General features: G+C 42.5%; 1 protein-coding gene across 3 annotated transcripts in view; it reads left to right on the forward strand.

The window, feature by feature from the left end:
* LOC120298901 (pleckstrin homology domain-containing family M member 1-like) overlaps window positions 1-13,605 on the forward strand; it is a 28,858-nt gene extending 15,253 nt beyond the window's left edge. The window contains exons 5-10 of one of the 3 annotated variants that reach the window (XR_005554259.1): window positions 63-480; window positions 2,706-2,946; window positions 3,119-4,039; window positions 5,528-5,673; window positions 9,706-9,769; window positions 12,640-12,776. Coding sequence is in view for 2 of the 3 variants with exons in the window: in XM_039323070.1 (XP_039179004.1) it covers window positions 63-480; window positions 2,706-2,946; window positions 3,119-4,039; window positions 5,528-5,673; window positions 12,640-12,801 (1,888 nt within the window). In the remaining variant the exon portion in view is untranslated. Of the gene's footprint in view, window positions 1-62; window positions 481-2,705; window positions 2,947-3,118; window positions 4,040-5,527; window positions 5,674-9,705; window positions 10,487-12,639 lie in introns of those variants that run through there. The other 2 variants (XM_039323070.1, XM_039323072.1) reach the window with 2 other exon arrangements.
* Window positions 13,606-13,634: the final 29 nt, after the last annotated feature.

Below are 13,634 nucleotides of genomic sequence, written 5' to 3' on the forward strand. Positions count from 1 at the left end.
ATAGAATTACTGGAGATGATCTCTCTCTTGCAAATGTTTTAAATTTTTCTATTTCTTTCTAGGGTGTTAGCAGAATTTACCAGGACACAGAGAAAGTTGGAAACTGTAGGAGTTCATGAAGCACACATCATCTCTCAGTCTTCCCCACCAGAGTGCCCCTGCCCTGCTACCAGTTTCTGCACTGTGCACCGTCCTCATACTGTACTGGAAAAAGGCCCTGTTGACATCATGCTACCTGCAATAATGATAAATTCACAGCTTCCCAATTTACCTAAGACTGGAGAATCTGTTAGTAGTACCAGTGTCCAACAGACCTCTATGCTAACCACAATAATTGTGACCAAAAAACCTGTGGATGTGTCCCAAATTCCTTGCAACAAGAGAGGAGCTAAAAGTCGGACTGATGAAGTCAGTGGTTATGAAGGAAGCCTCCCAGGAACAGACCAGCTTCTTTCACCAATCTCACCAGTGGTCTGCCCTGTAAGAATTACTTGTTTCGTTCTGTTGTGTTTTTGCAGCTTCTGGAACTCTTTCTGGCCACATTGCCAAAAATTGGCAATAAAACTGCCAAAAGAGTCAGTCTAGTTCTCTATTGTTTTGAAGTGGGGAACCTGAATTAGTGTAATTCTAGAACAAGCTTAGGATGGTTTTTAAAAAATAAGCTTAATATAGCAAAGAGAAATCTTGGCTTGTCTGGCTTGCTTTGTCTAATGAGGCTTTTGGCTCTCCTCAAATAATAAAGTGGTCCTTGGCCATCCTTTGTATTTCTGCCATAGTTTAGTAAGTTCTGGAAGGCTATTTATGTTGCCAAAATTTGTACACGAGGCATGCCAAATAGACCTTAATTTTCAGTACCCTCCTAAAAGCATTAATTTTTTTTTAATTTTTTGGGGAATCTCCCTGAAGCAGCCCTTTGGAAGTTGTTTATCATGGGATACTAACTCAATGTTTGGGGATCTGAGAACTCCTACATATTTTTTTTTTTAATTTGTATTTATTGAGCTATGATTAACAAACACTATCAGGTAATTAAATTAACATAAATCCAAGATAAAAAAGAAAACTACAAACAAATCTACTAAAATGCAAATAGACACTTGCTATACCTGTACAGATTTATCATACATGTAAAGTATTATCATACTGTTAATATCACTTTTTTATAAAGATGAGAAATAGCAAATCCTGTCACATTCACAGCTATGGGCCTCACAACGAATGTATGATGTTGATCAAGAAGTTCCTTTACAGCTCCAGAAATGCTTTTCCTGCAACTTCACTGAAACTTCCTGTCCTTGACTTCATTTCCTCTAGCTACAGTGCCTTATTCCTGGCTTTGAGCTAATCTGTATGTCATATTTAATAAGTGATGTCACCTTTCCCAGATCACTTTTCCCAAATATCACCTATCTAGTCCATTCACATCCAGAAGAAAGACTATGGAATACCTTTGTAAAACAGTGTCTAATATTTTCCCAGCCATTTCCAAATTTCTCTAAAAATGACTCCTGATAATATGAAAATTTAAAGGGAAAAAAAAAACAAAATTTCCGGTTTGCTTATATTTCTGTGTATATATGTGTGTGTTTAAATTGTTCAAAATTAATAGAATTTTAAAAAATTAAATGCTGATGTCATGGTTCCGATAGATGAAACCAATTAAAAGAACTTCAAGGCAAGGATTTCTTCCTTAAAGATCATTTTATTCAGGAAACAAAGTATTGGCACTTACATAGTTGAACTCAAGACTAAAGTTCCCTCCCTCTGTTACAAAGTAACAAGCTGCAATTCCCACCCCAGAAAGGCCGTCATAAATCACATTCACCAATTAATCTAAAATCCTCCCCACTTTACAGCCCTCCAAAACTTTATCTAGAATTGACCTTAAAGCTCACCTAACTGCAATTGTTTAGGCCAGGGATAGGCAACCTTGGCTCTTTTATGCTGGCTCAGGAATTCTGGGAGTTGAAGTCCACAAGTCATAAAAGAGCCAAGGTTGCCTACCCCTGGTTTAGGCTAATTTAAAAAGCTCAAGCATTCCTCCCACCCACCCCTTCTACATCTGAGAATCCCAAGCAACAGAAAAAGCACAAATAAAGTAAAAGGTAAAATGGCTGCAATTTCTTAATTGTCACAGTGGTGACATCTGATTTGTCACAGGCTGAATTTTTTAAATCAGATTGTTTAAATTAGTTGACCATTTTTCTTGGTGCTTTAAATTGTATGATTGGATCTTTTTTTTTTTTAACCTGATCAGTTCAACCAAAGACAGTAATGATAATGATCTGTAGTTAGAGTGCAAGGTCTCAGATCAAGTCATTCAATATAATACTCAATTAGAAGATGGCTGCTTTGCTGGTCACTTGCAAGAAAAAGCTCTCAAAAGAATATTGCTATTATCGAATTTGAATTTTATTTCTATTTAAATCTAGTAAAGCTCAGAATCATCCCGCCACGCTTTCCACATTTCTTAATCACCGCCCTTCTTTTCATTTATTCTTGCTTCCCATCTTGGCCTGGGCTCCATTAGATCTGAGCTATGTCAAAAGTAAATGCATGACAGCCATAAGAGAAGGCTGTCCTGCTAAGGACAATTTATTATTTTCTCGCATCAGCCCAGCTGCTTGAATTCAGTAAACTCAGAGCCAGAAGAATAGCTTGTTTGGGTAATAGCACAAATGTTATCTTTTGTTATTTCCCAACAGAAAAGAAGCTGGATCACTGAGGATGATTTTTACCTTCCTTCCCCTCCCGAGGAAACAGAAAAAAGCTTCTCCAGTTCTCCCAGTACCTCACGAGAGAGGCTTACCAGTACCCAACCTGCTATGCCATTGAGAGCCCCAGATCGAGGCAAGCTTTCTGTATCCTCAGCAGAGCTCAGCAAACTCAAACTGTCTCCTAGGAGGGAGCTGAAGGGCTTTAGTGTTGTTCATCGGAGAGAAATAGGTAACTTGTGTTTTGACTAAGGGAGGAAAGAGGAAGTGGAATGGGAGGAGAGATTTCTATGGCGGTTTGAAGAATTTATAGTAATGGAAGCGTCATCCATTTTGCTGCTTTACAGAAATGTCACTTGTGCTAGAGAGTGCATAAAGCTATTCCTCTCTTGTCCCACTTGTAGGTCTTTCCAATCCATTTCGGGGTCTGCTGAAATTGGGGACTCTGGAACGTCGAGGAGCTCTGGGCATTTGGAAGGAGTTTTTCTGTGAGCTCTCACCTCTAGAATTGCGGCTATTTGTAGACTGTGAGGAGCGAGTATGTGTAGAAAACTATTCTCTGCTGAGATGTGAGTCCTTAGGACGGGCTCACAGTGATGGGCGCTTTGAGCTGGTCTTTTCCAACAAACGATTGTGTCTTCGGGCTTCCTCCCGGGATGAAGCAGAGGACTGGTTGGACCGGCTGCATGAAGCCCTAAAAAAGTTTAGGTTACAGAAGGATGAAGGGTGGAAAACTCTAGAGTGCCCTGAGGCTGCAGAGGATTCTGAGGATTTCTTCGGAGGTGGACCACCTGGTGACTTGCCTTCCTTCTCGGTGTACAGTAGAACTGGCCCAACTGAGTTGGACTGGTCATGTGCCTTGAAACCCGAGCTAGATGCAGTCAAGGAATCTGTCCTGTACTTGGAGGTTGAGAAAGCATGGGTCCCTTTGGTGTTCTCCCTGTCCTTAGAAGCCTTGAAATGCTTCAAAGCCAGAAATGATAAAAAGATACTGAGCAACAGCTTTGGAATTGAGACCATCCAAGATATCCTGCCAGATGTGAACTTGGGTGGACCTTCATTCTTCAAGATCATCACTTCAAAAGCAGTGCTGAAGTTGAGAGCTGAGAACACAGAGGAGGCAACTGATTGGAGAGACCTGGTCCGCCGGGTGCTCATGTCCTACCTGGAAGTGGCTGAGGAGGCCCTCACACTTGGAGGCCATCTGGATGGCAGTTCACAGGCAATCCTGAAGAATACTGTTAAGGAAAATGGATATTTGCTGCAGTATCTGGTTGCCATCCCCATGGAGAAAGGCCTGGACTGCCAAAGTTTCATATGTGCAGGTAGGCACGTATGGGATGCTTGCAAAAAGATAACTTATGTCAAGCCTTTTTTAAATAATGTATTTTCCCTTCCAGTTAAACAACTAAGATTGAGGATTTTACTTCTCCATGTGTTCATTTGTAGTTTAATGTGATTTTAGAACACAAGATGTTGGTGGTCATTGTTATTACAGTGTTAACATAAGTTCAGATTAATTGTGCAGTGGTAAGTCATTGAAAAACGTAAGTCTTAAACAAGTCATTATTACCATAAGCCTTTGTTTCACTAGATCTCTTCAGTCTTCTAATGACTAAATATTAATTTAACTAATAGAAATAACAAGAAATTCTTAAGCTGGAATAACTGAAGGGGAGGGGGGCAATCCTTAAATGTCTGATTGTTCTGTTTTTTTTGTAATTGATTCATTTTGAATGCCAAAACCACACTTTATTTTCAGGGCTATTTGCCCAAGAAGATGGTAAAGTAAAGCTTGAAAAATTTTAGAGGCGCATGCATAGATTATTGGAAGTGATTTTGTTTGTGAATCTCTAATTAGCATAAATTCATCTCTGGCTCAGTGAAAAGCTGGTCTATTAAATGTTCAGAGGTTGCAAGTAGACAGGAAGAAAGATGTAGGAAGGTCAGACAATGTGTGACAGGCAGGTCTTATGAGCAAATGCAGTTTGTGAAGCCAGCTGCTGATATCGTTCTCTAATTCATAATCTTCATTGTCATCTCTAAATAGACCATAGACTAATCTACTTGTTGACTTGACTGCACTTTTCTCTGTTTGTTTGAATGAATGAATAATGAATTTCCTTGCTTACATTGGGCTATTCCTGTATCTGTAATTATTCAAAAATATCCAATTTTTGCAATTTGAATAACTGGGAAATGTCCAAGAATCCTTCAGTATAGAGTTCAGTCTAGAAACAAGATAGTGCCTGTGAGCTTCTCACAATGAAATGCAGGAATTTCTATTAGCCAGAAAATACGGGAATCCATTTTACTCCTAAGATAGTTTTGTGAACCAAAGGAAAGCTAAAGATTATACCTTTCGTAGTAAATCTGATAATAAAGCCAAAGATCAGGCCACATTTCCTGATTTCTGAAGAGATCTATCTTTCTTTCCAGCCACAGAGTAGAACAGTTATTATATTTCTATCCACTAAAATCAGAATAACAAATACTTCTGTTCTAAAACAGTTTTGGTCTTGACCTTTCTTTCTGCTAAAAATAAAGAGCAATAGATAAAAATATATTGATGTGTAATAAAGGCAGGAGGCGTGCGTGTGTATGTGTGTGTGTGTGTGTACACATATTACACACACAGGCACATCCATACTTGAGAAACACAGATCTAGAGACTAAGGCTGAGCAATAGCTGATTTGACAACTTTGGTTCAACTCTAATATCTTCCTGTTATTATAGGCAGTGGCCTAATCAGCAAATGGAGTCAGATTCTGGCATTTTAAGATATCCCTAACATTTTGTCTTTCCTTTCCAGGCTGCTCCAGGCAGATTGGCTTCTACTTTGTGAAACCTAAGCTGTGTTCATTCACTGGCCTCTATTTCTGTGACAATTGCCACCAAGATGAAGAGTCTGTGATACCTTCACGTCTAATTCATAACTGGGATCTTTCCAGATATCCGGTACGCCCAGTTATGGTGGGAGGGGACATAGAGTATATAAGCTCTGTTTGTGAAATTGTCTCTTTTAAATCCCAGCTGCATAACTATAGTCACAAAATGACTGTTGTTTTCATTATGAAAGAGAGAAGCTTGAGAGTATCTGTAAGGATCTCCTTCCTTTGTGTCGTACCTGCATTGCAAGTTAGCTCAGATAGGTGCAGGTTTTAAAAAGCAGATTAGCAAAATTTGACCTCCCTTCCTCCCTCTGAGTGTTTCTCCTCCTTAACAAGTGGATTCCCCAGTGCTGGCTTGGGAATTTGGGAAATCAGAATATACACATTTTAAATTTGTTGAGGTTGAGAAACACTGATTTAGCTTAAGATGTCAAGGACCATAAAGTATGAAGTCTATGAGCAAGGTAGTATTCTGATTAGGATTTTTCAATTTGCGAGCTGCTACTGTTTTTTTTAATATACATTCTGTTGTATACTGGGATTGGTGAAGCATTGAGTAGTCGGAAGGTTAACAACTCTTTATTTGAATCAACACAGAAGCGATTCTAACAACCGCTTGGCTTCTATTTATATTGGACTGCTGCTAGGTGGCAGCCAATGAATTTAAAGCACTATTTGCCACCTCAAATGCTGGCTTGTAACAATACACAAACGGTTAGAGACTTGTTTAAACATAATCATTTAACTGCTTTATAACTGCCATTGTAAAATGGTTCAATACACAACACCCCTTCCCCCTAGGTAATCACATATCACAATAATGTATATAGTCTTGTAAGTAGGCAGGCGGATATTGCGCCTGCCCCAATCGTTGTAGTGCCGTTGGAGGCTCCCGGTCTACCAGTCCCTTTGATAAGCCGGGTATATCAGGGTTCCTAGAGCTGCTCGCCTTGGGTAGACTGGTGCCTTCCTGGACGTTCTGGCTGGGTAGACCGGTGCCTCTCGGGATGTCCTGGCTGGATAGACTGGTGCTTGCATCACCCATTGACAGTCTGGGAAACAAGTCCGTCAACAAATCTCTTTCTGTTGACATAGTCTCTGAAGTTTGTGGTGACTCGGACACGCGTAAGTCACCTTGCCTCTCCCTGTGAGTCTCACAAGAATCGGGACTCAGGTGTGTTGCAGTCACCTGGCACTCGCCGGTTCTCCTCACTGTCAGCGGTCAGGGTTTGATTAGCCTGCTGCTGTTGCAATTGGTTGATGTGGCACCGAACCACATGACCATCTTCCAGGGCCACCTCATACAACTGTGGCCCCGATACCTTACAAACCACAGCTACCACCCATGGTGCCCCTTGACCATAGTTCCTCGCCCAAACTTTGTCACCGATTTGCTGATTGTGTGGGGGGCTTGGGTTGTGCTATTTCTGCAGCTGCCCGGTCTGGATGGAGGCGGTCCAGCTTCATGGTTAGCCAGTGTTCCCATCTCAGGCCCATTGAAGTGCATGGAATTGTGTGTTGGCAGAGCAAAAAGTCTCCCTGCCGATGATGCCAATCACCAGTCGTTGTTCTTTTTAGCGCTTCTTTGGTCGTCCTGACCATACGTTCTGCTTGACCATTAGAAGCCGGGTGAAAAGGGGCAGAGGTAGCATGTGTAATCATGTTAGTCCATAAGAAAGACTGAAACTCAGCAGCAGCGAATTGTGTCCCGTTATCGGACACAATCACATCATGCGTGGCAAAGATTCTGCGCAGTTCCTGTATGGTCCTGCCAGTAGTCATATTAGGGACAGGTGCTACCTCAAGCCATTTAGAGTAACTGTCCACTACAATGAGGAACACCTGTCCTTGGAAAGGTCCTGCAAAGTCTATATGAATTCTAGACCAGGGAGTTTGCGTGGTCTCCCAGTGATGTACTGGGGTTTGAGGCATTTCAGGTCTGATCTGCTGGCAAACCTGGCATCCTTTTACTTGAGCCTCTATATCCTTATCCAACCCTGGCCACCACAGGTAGCTTCTCGTGAGTGCATTCATCCTGACTATTCCAGGATGTCCCTCATGCAGAGATTCTAAGATCCTTGCTCTTAATTTGTGTGGGACTATAACCCGACTTCCCCATAGAAGGCAGCCCTTGTAAGCTGATAGCTCATCTTATCTTCCGATGAAGCTGTGAAATTCTGTCCCAGGACTGACTTCAGGCCACCCCCTCAGCACCCAGTTCAAAATACGACTGAGTGTTTTGTCAGTGGCTGTTTCAGCAGCCACATCCCCAGCGTGAAGGGGAGACTCTGGCAGATCCTGGATTGCCAGGATACGTGCAGCAAGTGCAGGGTCTGGCTCTGATTTGGCAGGGGCAGCCTGCTGAGTGCATCAGCGTGGCCCATTTCCTTGCCAGGCTTATGGACTAGCCTGTAATTGTAGGCTGTCATAAAAATTGACCATCTCAGCATTCTAGAGGAAAGGATCTGAGGGGTTTGCTTGTCTGCAGTAAACAGACCTAGAAGAGGCTTGTGGTCTGTAAAGACCATAAATGGGCGACCATAAAGGAAATCGTGGATTTTTTTTATTCCAGCTACTATTGCTAATGCTTCCTTGTCAATTTGTGCGCAATTTCTTTCCGCAGGGGAAAGTGTCCTTGAATAATAAGGGACCATAAAGTATGAAATCTATGGGCAAGGTAGCATTCTGATTAGGATTTTTCAATTTGTGAACTGCTACTGTATGTATGTATGTATGTATGTATGTATGTATGTATGTATGTATGTGTGTATATATATATTTGTTTTCTGAGGTTTTCGCGGGTATTTGTATGTAGGTCTTTGGTTGTTCGGGTAGTATATGTCCAACACATACTTCATCTATAATGGACAAAAATACAAACAAATAGAAGGAGCACCCATGGGATCACCCCTCTCACCTGTCATTGCCAACCTCTACATGGAACACTTTGAAACCCAAGCTCTAGAAAAATCGGATCACAAACCCAAACTCTGGCTCAGATACGTAGACGACACCTTCATAATCTGGCCACATGGGAAAGAAAAACTGGACAACTTCCTCACACACTCAACAGCCTACACCCCAAAATACAGTTCACCATGGAAACAGAAGCTAACAACCAACTTCCCTTCCTGGATGTTTTAGTCTACAAGAAATCCAATGGCTCCCTAGGACACACCATCTACCAGAAGAAAACACACACAAACCGCTACCTGCACGCTCTCTCACACCACCACCCAGCACAGATCAACTCTAGCCAAGACACTCATCTCCAGAACAAAACGCTTAGCTGACGAACAACACCTAAAACCCGAACTACACACTCTCACCAATGTACTAACATCCAATGGATTCCATAGAAATAAGATTACAAACCTAATCCAAACAGAAACCCCCACTAAAATCCAAGACAAAGAACAAGAAAACGGCAAAGCCCTCCTCCCATACATAAAAGGCACCACAGACAGAATCAGTAAGATCCTCCATAAACACAAAATCAAAACAGCATTCTGCACAAACAGAAAAATATCCACCATCCTTAGAAACCCCAAAGATAAAATTGAATTAGAAAATCACGGAGTATACGAAATCCCATGCACCACTTGTCCCACCACATACATCGGACAAACCAACAGAAGAATAAGTGCACGCATTGAAGAACATAAGAACTCAGTCAAAAAAGAGGAACCAACAGCTTCCCTGGTCCAACACCTTAAAGCCACAGGACATGAAATTGACTTTAAAAATACCAGAACCATTGCCAAAAGTGAACATTTTAATAACAGAATAATCAGAGAAGCCATCGAGATAGAAAAACGCCTACACAGCATGAACAAGCGAAGTTGGTTTACCTGAAATCAAGAAATATGGGTCAAGTAAAAAGTATCTTGTGACACAACGGCTTGATGAAAGCAAGGATTGGGAGGAGAGGCACACAATAAAAGCAGAACGAAGGAAAAAGCCTAAAGAGATCAGCTTGTGTGCAGAAATGAGCACAAGAGCGAGAAATGGAGCAAGAGGTTTTATTTTATATTGTATAAAACTCCTGGGATACTGTGGAGAACAAATTTTAATATACTAATGATGTTGTTCTTTGAAGGCTTGACCACCGGCACTATCTCCTGGAATGTCCCCATAAATACAGTGTGGCTGACCTGAGGCAGGTAGGAAATCTGGAAAAAAGAAATGTTTCAATCTAGAGGCAGGTAGAATTTCAGTTCAAGAAAATATTACCATTCCTTCATCCTCTAAGCTGGATTCCCCCAAATCACAGCCTAGCAGACTTCCCTACAAATTATTTGACACACCATGAATTGTTGCATCACTCAGTGTAGAGCAGGAAGCAAGAAACTTTTCAGAGTTGGTCTGTGCATGTTCAGATGCAATCTTTTCCTCTGAAGAGTATAGCAGATAGACAGCTAAGCTCTCCAGGAATTCTCTGGCCCATTTGCTTCTGCTTACCAATTTTTTTCCCCTAGTACTGTATGTTGCAAAATTTTTGTTACCTGCACTGGATCTGCATTAACAGCTGCTGAAACGGTTTTAAAAATAAGTATGCACAAAATGGAAAATCTAAGTTGTTACAATTTTAGAACAATTTGCTGTGTTCTAGAAGTTCTGCCAAGCCATTTTGGATCAGCTTCAGTTCAGCAAAAACAAAACCCAGAGTATTTGTTTTAGTTGTTTGAGGGGTTTTAGGAGTTCCTGCAGATTTTATTCCACTAGTTGTTGCCCACTATAGGGGGCACTGTTCATGTCTGTTTCTAGCCGTTAAACCAGCACTGTCCGAAGATGTTGCCGCAGTCTTGTGGCTAGCTTGACATCACAGAGCTGTGTTACCTTCCCATCAAATGTAAACCTATTTACTCACATGTGCATGCTTTCGATCTTCTAGGTTGGCAAGGAACTGGAGCGAGCATGGGGGCTCACCCCATGACATGGCACTCAGGTCTTGAACCTGGGTTGCCGGCTTTCCTGCCGACAAGCCCAGTGTCGTAACCACTGAGCCACTGCACCGCCCTCCAAAGCAATTGGAGGGTTTGGATGAAATAAAATCTGAAGAGATGCCAGATTCTTTTTACAGGGCAAGAAGGATGCATTCACTCCTTTTTTTCCTTTGTTAATTTTCTGTATAGTATGTCGCATACCCTCAACCCCTCTCATCTTTCCAGCACCTTCCCTAGCCTGCCTTCCCTACTGCTGCTGGAAGTGTCCCAAGTTCCGCATGTCCCATTAATCTCCCCATTCCAGGTCTAGGACAATTCGCCGTGGCCATGTCACTACAGCCAACTCACTGCGGAACAATTTGCTGGGGGACAATTCCATGCGGATAACTCAACGCCTTGCTTCTACCTGGCAAGCCTTCCCGGTTTCTTTGCATGGAAAAGAGGCTTGGAGAATTTGGTCCTCCTTTTCATGGAAGCCCCCAGCCCTGGGAGCATTGTGCATCTGGAGGGGGGTATCAAGACCCAGAGGCCATCCCAACCTTGGAACCCCCCTCGTCTATGGCCTATCAGATCAACCTGAGAGCCTTGGCCATGCTGAGGCTGTGGGAAAGCATTGAACCTCTTCCTCCTCCACTCTGAGTAGGTCAGTCCCTGGATCCAGGGTTACCCCATCTTCCCCCAATGCAATCTGGCTCAGAGAGGTGATGCCAGAGCCAATAAACTGCCACCACTGTCTAGATGGGTAAATTAATCAAGAATTGCATCCTGCCCAAGCGCTCCCTGGGCATTGAGCTTTGCCCACCTGGCTACGCTGCCCTTGCTCCCTGCCAACACTGGATCTCCCTTCCCCAGAGCCTGCGGAACTCCTAGCTACCAGTAGTAAAGGAGACCAGGAGGGGATGGATCTGCACACACACACCCAAGTCCAACTCTGTCCATCCAGACACTCCTTGCCTAGCTGAAAAAGAAGGCATTGCTCTGCCAATTCTGTGAGGTAGCTTGGGGGAATCAACTGATGAAATCCATCTGGCACCAGCAGGGAGTGAGGGCAGTATAGCTGATTGGGGTGTGTGAAGTGCAATTTCTGGGGAATGCTCGCTAGAGGGCTCGATCCTTGATTAATTTGCCCATTTAGCTACTGACGGCAGCAGCACTTTATCATCTCTGGCATCACCTCTCCAAGCCAGATCACAGCGGAGGAAGATGGGGGTCCCCCTGGATCAAGAGATTGACTTGACTTACAGCAGAGGAGAAGAAGGCTTGGTCCTTTCCCACAGCCTCAGCATGGCCAGGGTTCTCCGGGTGATCTGGTAGGGCAGGGGCAAGGATTCCAAGGCAGACATAGCCCTGGGATTTCGACAACCGCTCTCCAGGGGCAAAATGCCCATGGTGCTAGGAACCTCCATGAAAAGGAGGACCAAATTCCTTAAGCCTCCTTTTCCATGCAAAAAAACCCTGGAGGGCTTGCCAAACCGAAGCAAGGCATTGAGTTATCCCATGTGGAACTATCCTAAGATGAGTTTCCTGTGCGAGTTGTCCTGCAGCAACTTGGCCGGGGCAACATGGCCACAGCGAGTTGTATCATTCCGACCCACTCCTACTATCTTCCCCCATGATCCTTCATGTGCTTTCCCTTACCTCCCTCATCTTGGCTATCTTTGCTAATGTAACTTATTTCTCCATCTGTTTCTTATCCTACCATGGCATATCTTGCCACTCACTCCCTGATCTTTTCAACACCATCACTTCCCTGCCAGCCATCAGCTGCTGCCTGTGTCCATTCCATAATCCTTACCTAACCTCCTCTGAACTACTTCTACCTAGACACGCCATGCACAATATATTACAAGCAAGTTGGTTTAAATTCATGCATAAGCCAAAACATATGAAACACAACCTATTCTGATTTTGACATGGACCAGCCAAAACCAGCTGTTTCATGCCTTCAAATGTTTTAAATCAGACTGGCATCATAAGGGCCTTGGCCATTTTTTGCTGAATGACATGTGAATTTTGAGAATTCCTGTGACAGCAGAAGTGGTTTCCCTGCTCCTTACCAACTGCTCATGGCCCTTCTCTCCTCTTAGATAGCAGATGGTATATTTGAAACTTTTCTTCAGTCGCTGATCCAATTTGCCTCCCACCATGTGTATAGTTGTGATCTTTGTACTCAGAGGGGCTTCATCTGCCAAATATGCAACAAGAATGACATCATCTTTCCCTTTGAATTTGATACAACCAGCAGGTAAGTTTTACACATGTCCTTTCCTCTAGAACTGAATACACATTTTAAAGAAACTAAAATAAAATTAGTATATATAGTATTCAGTATATATTGACCATATCTTGGAACTTGCTGTGATAGCACATCAGGAAACTGAGTTATTTGTGGCACTATTCTCTCCCTTAGGACAGTGGCCCATGACAGTCCCTAAAGACAGCTGCCTGTCCCACTTTGCTCTAATATGATAGGCAGACTTGGGGTCCCCTGATAGGAGCTAGATTGCATTCCTTCTCAGTAGCAGTGCCTTGGGATGATCTTACCCCCCCCCCCACATACACAAAGGATGCTAAGTTGGCCCGGATCCTACTGGCCTTTAGGAAAATTTTAAAAACATGGTCATATCCCCAAGCATTGGACCACGGTGTGTAAGTTCCCACCGGAAGAGGGTACAAACGTTAGCCAAGTTGCCTGTTACCTATTATTGTTGTTCATTGTAGTTTTATTTTGGTTCTTTCTTTTTTTTAATAAGCTGACCACAATGGCATTTCCAGGTTGGTTGGGCATATATATTTGTAAATAAATAAATAAGTCCATCCTTTCATTCATTTACATAGCATAGTCAGAACTAGAACTAGATCAGGTAAGAGTCAAGATAATTAATTGAATGTTAATGAAATCCTTAAATCCTTATCATAATGATAAGTAACAGAATGCTTATAAACATATAAATGTCCTTCTTAGAAAACATTTATTTGTTCGAGTCGGGGGTCAGGCCCTTTGACTGAGAGATTACTGAGAGGATACAAAAAATTAAAATAATAGCCTTAGCTCACCATGTATTTTTTTTTTTTTTTTTTT

This window comes from Crotalus tigris, unplaced genomic scaffold (assembly GCF_016545835.1).
Source record: "Crotalus tigris isolate CLP2741 ecotype Arizona unplaced genomic scaffold, ASM1654583v1 scf7180000024162.35671, whole genome shotgun sequence".
Classification (NCBI taxonomy): Eukaryota; Metazoa; Chordata; class Lepidosauria; order Squamata; family Viperidae; genus Crotalus; species Crotalus tigris.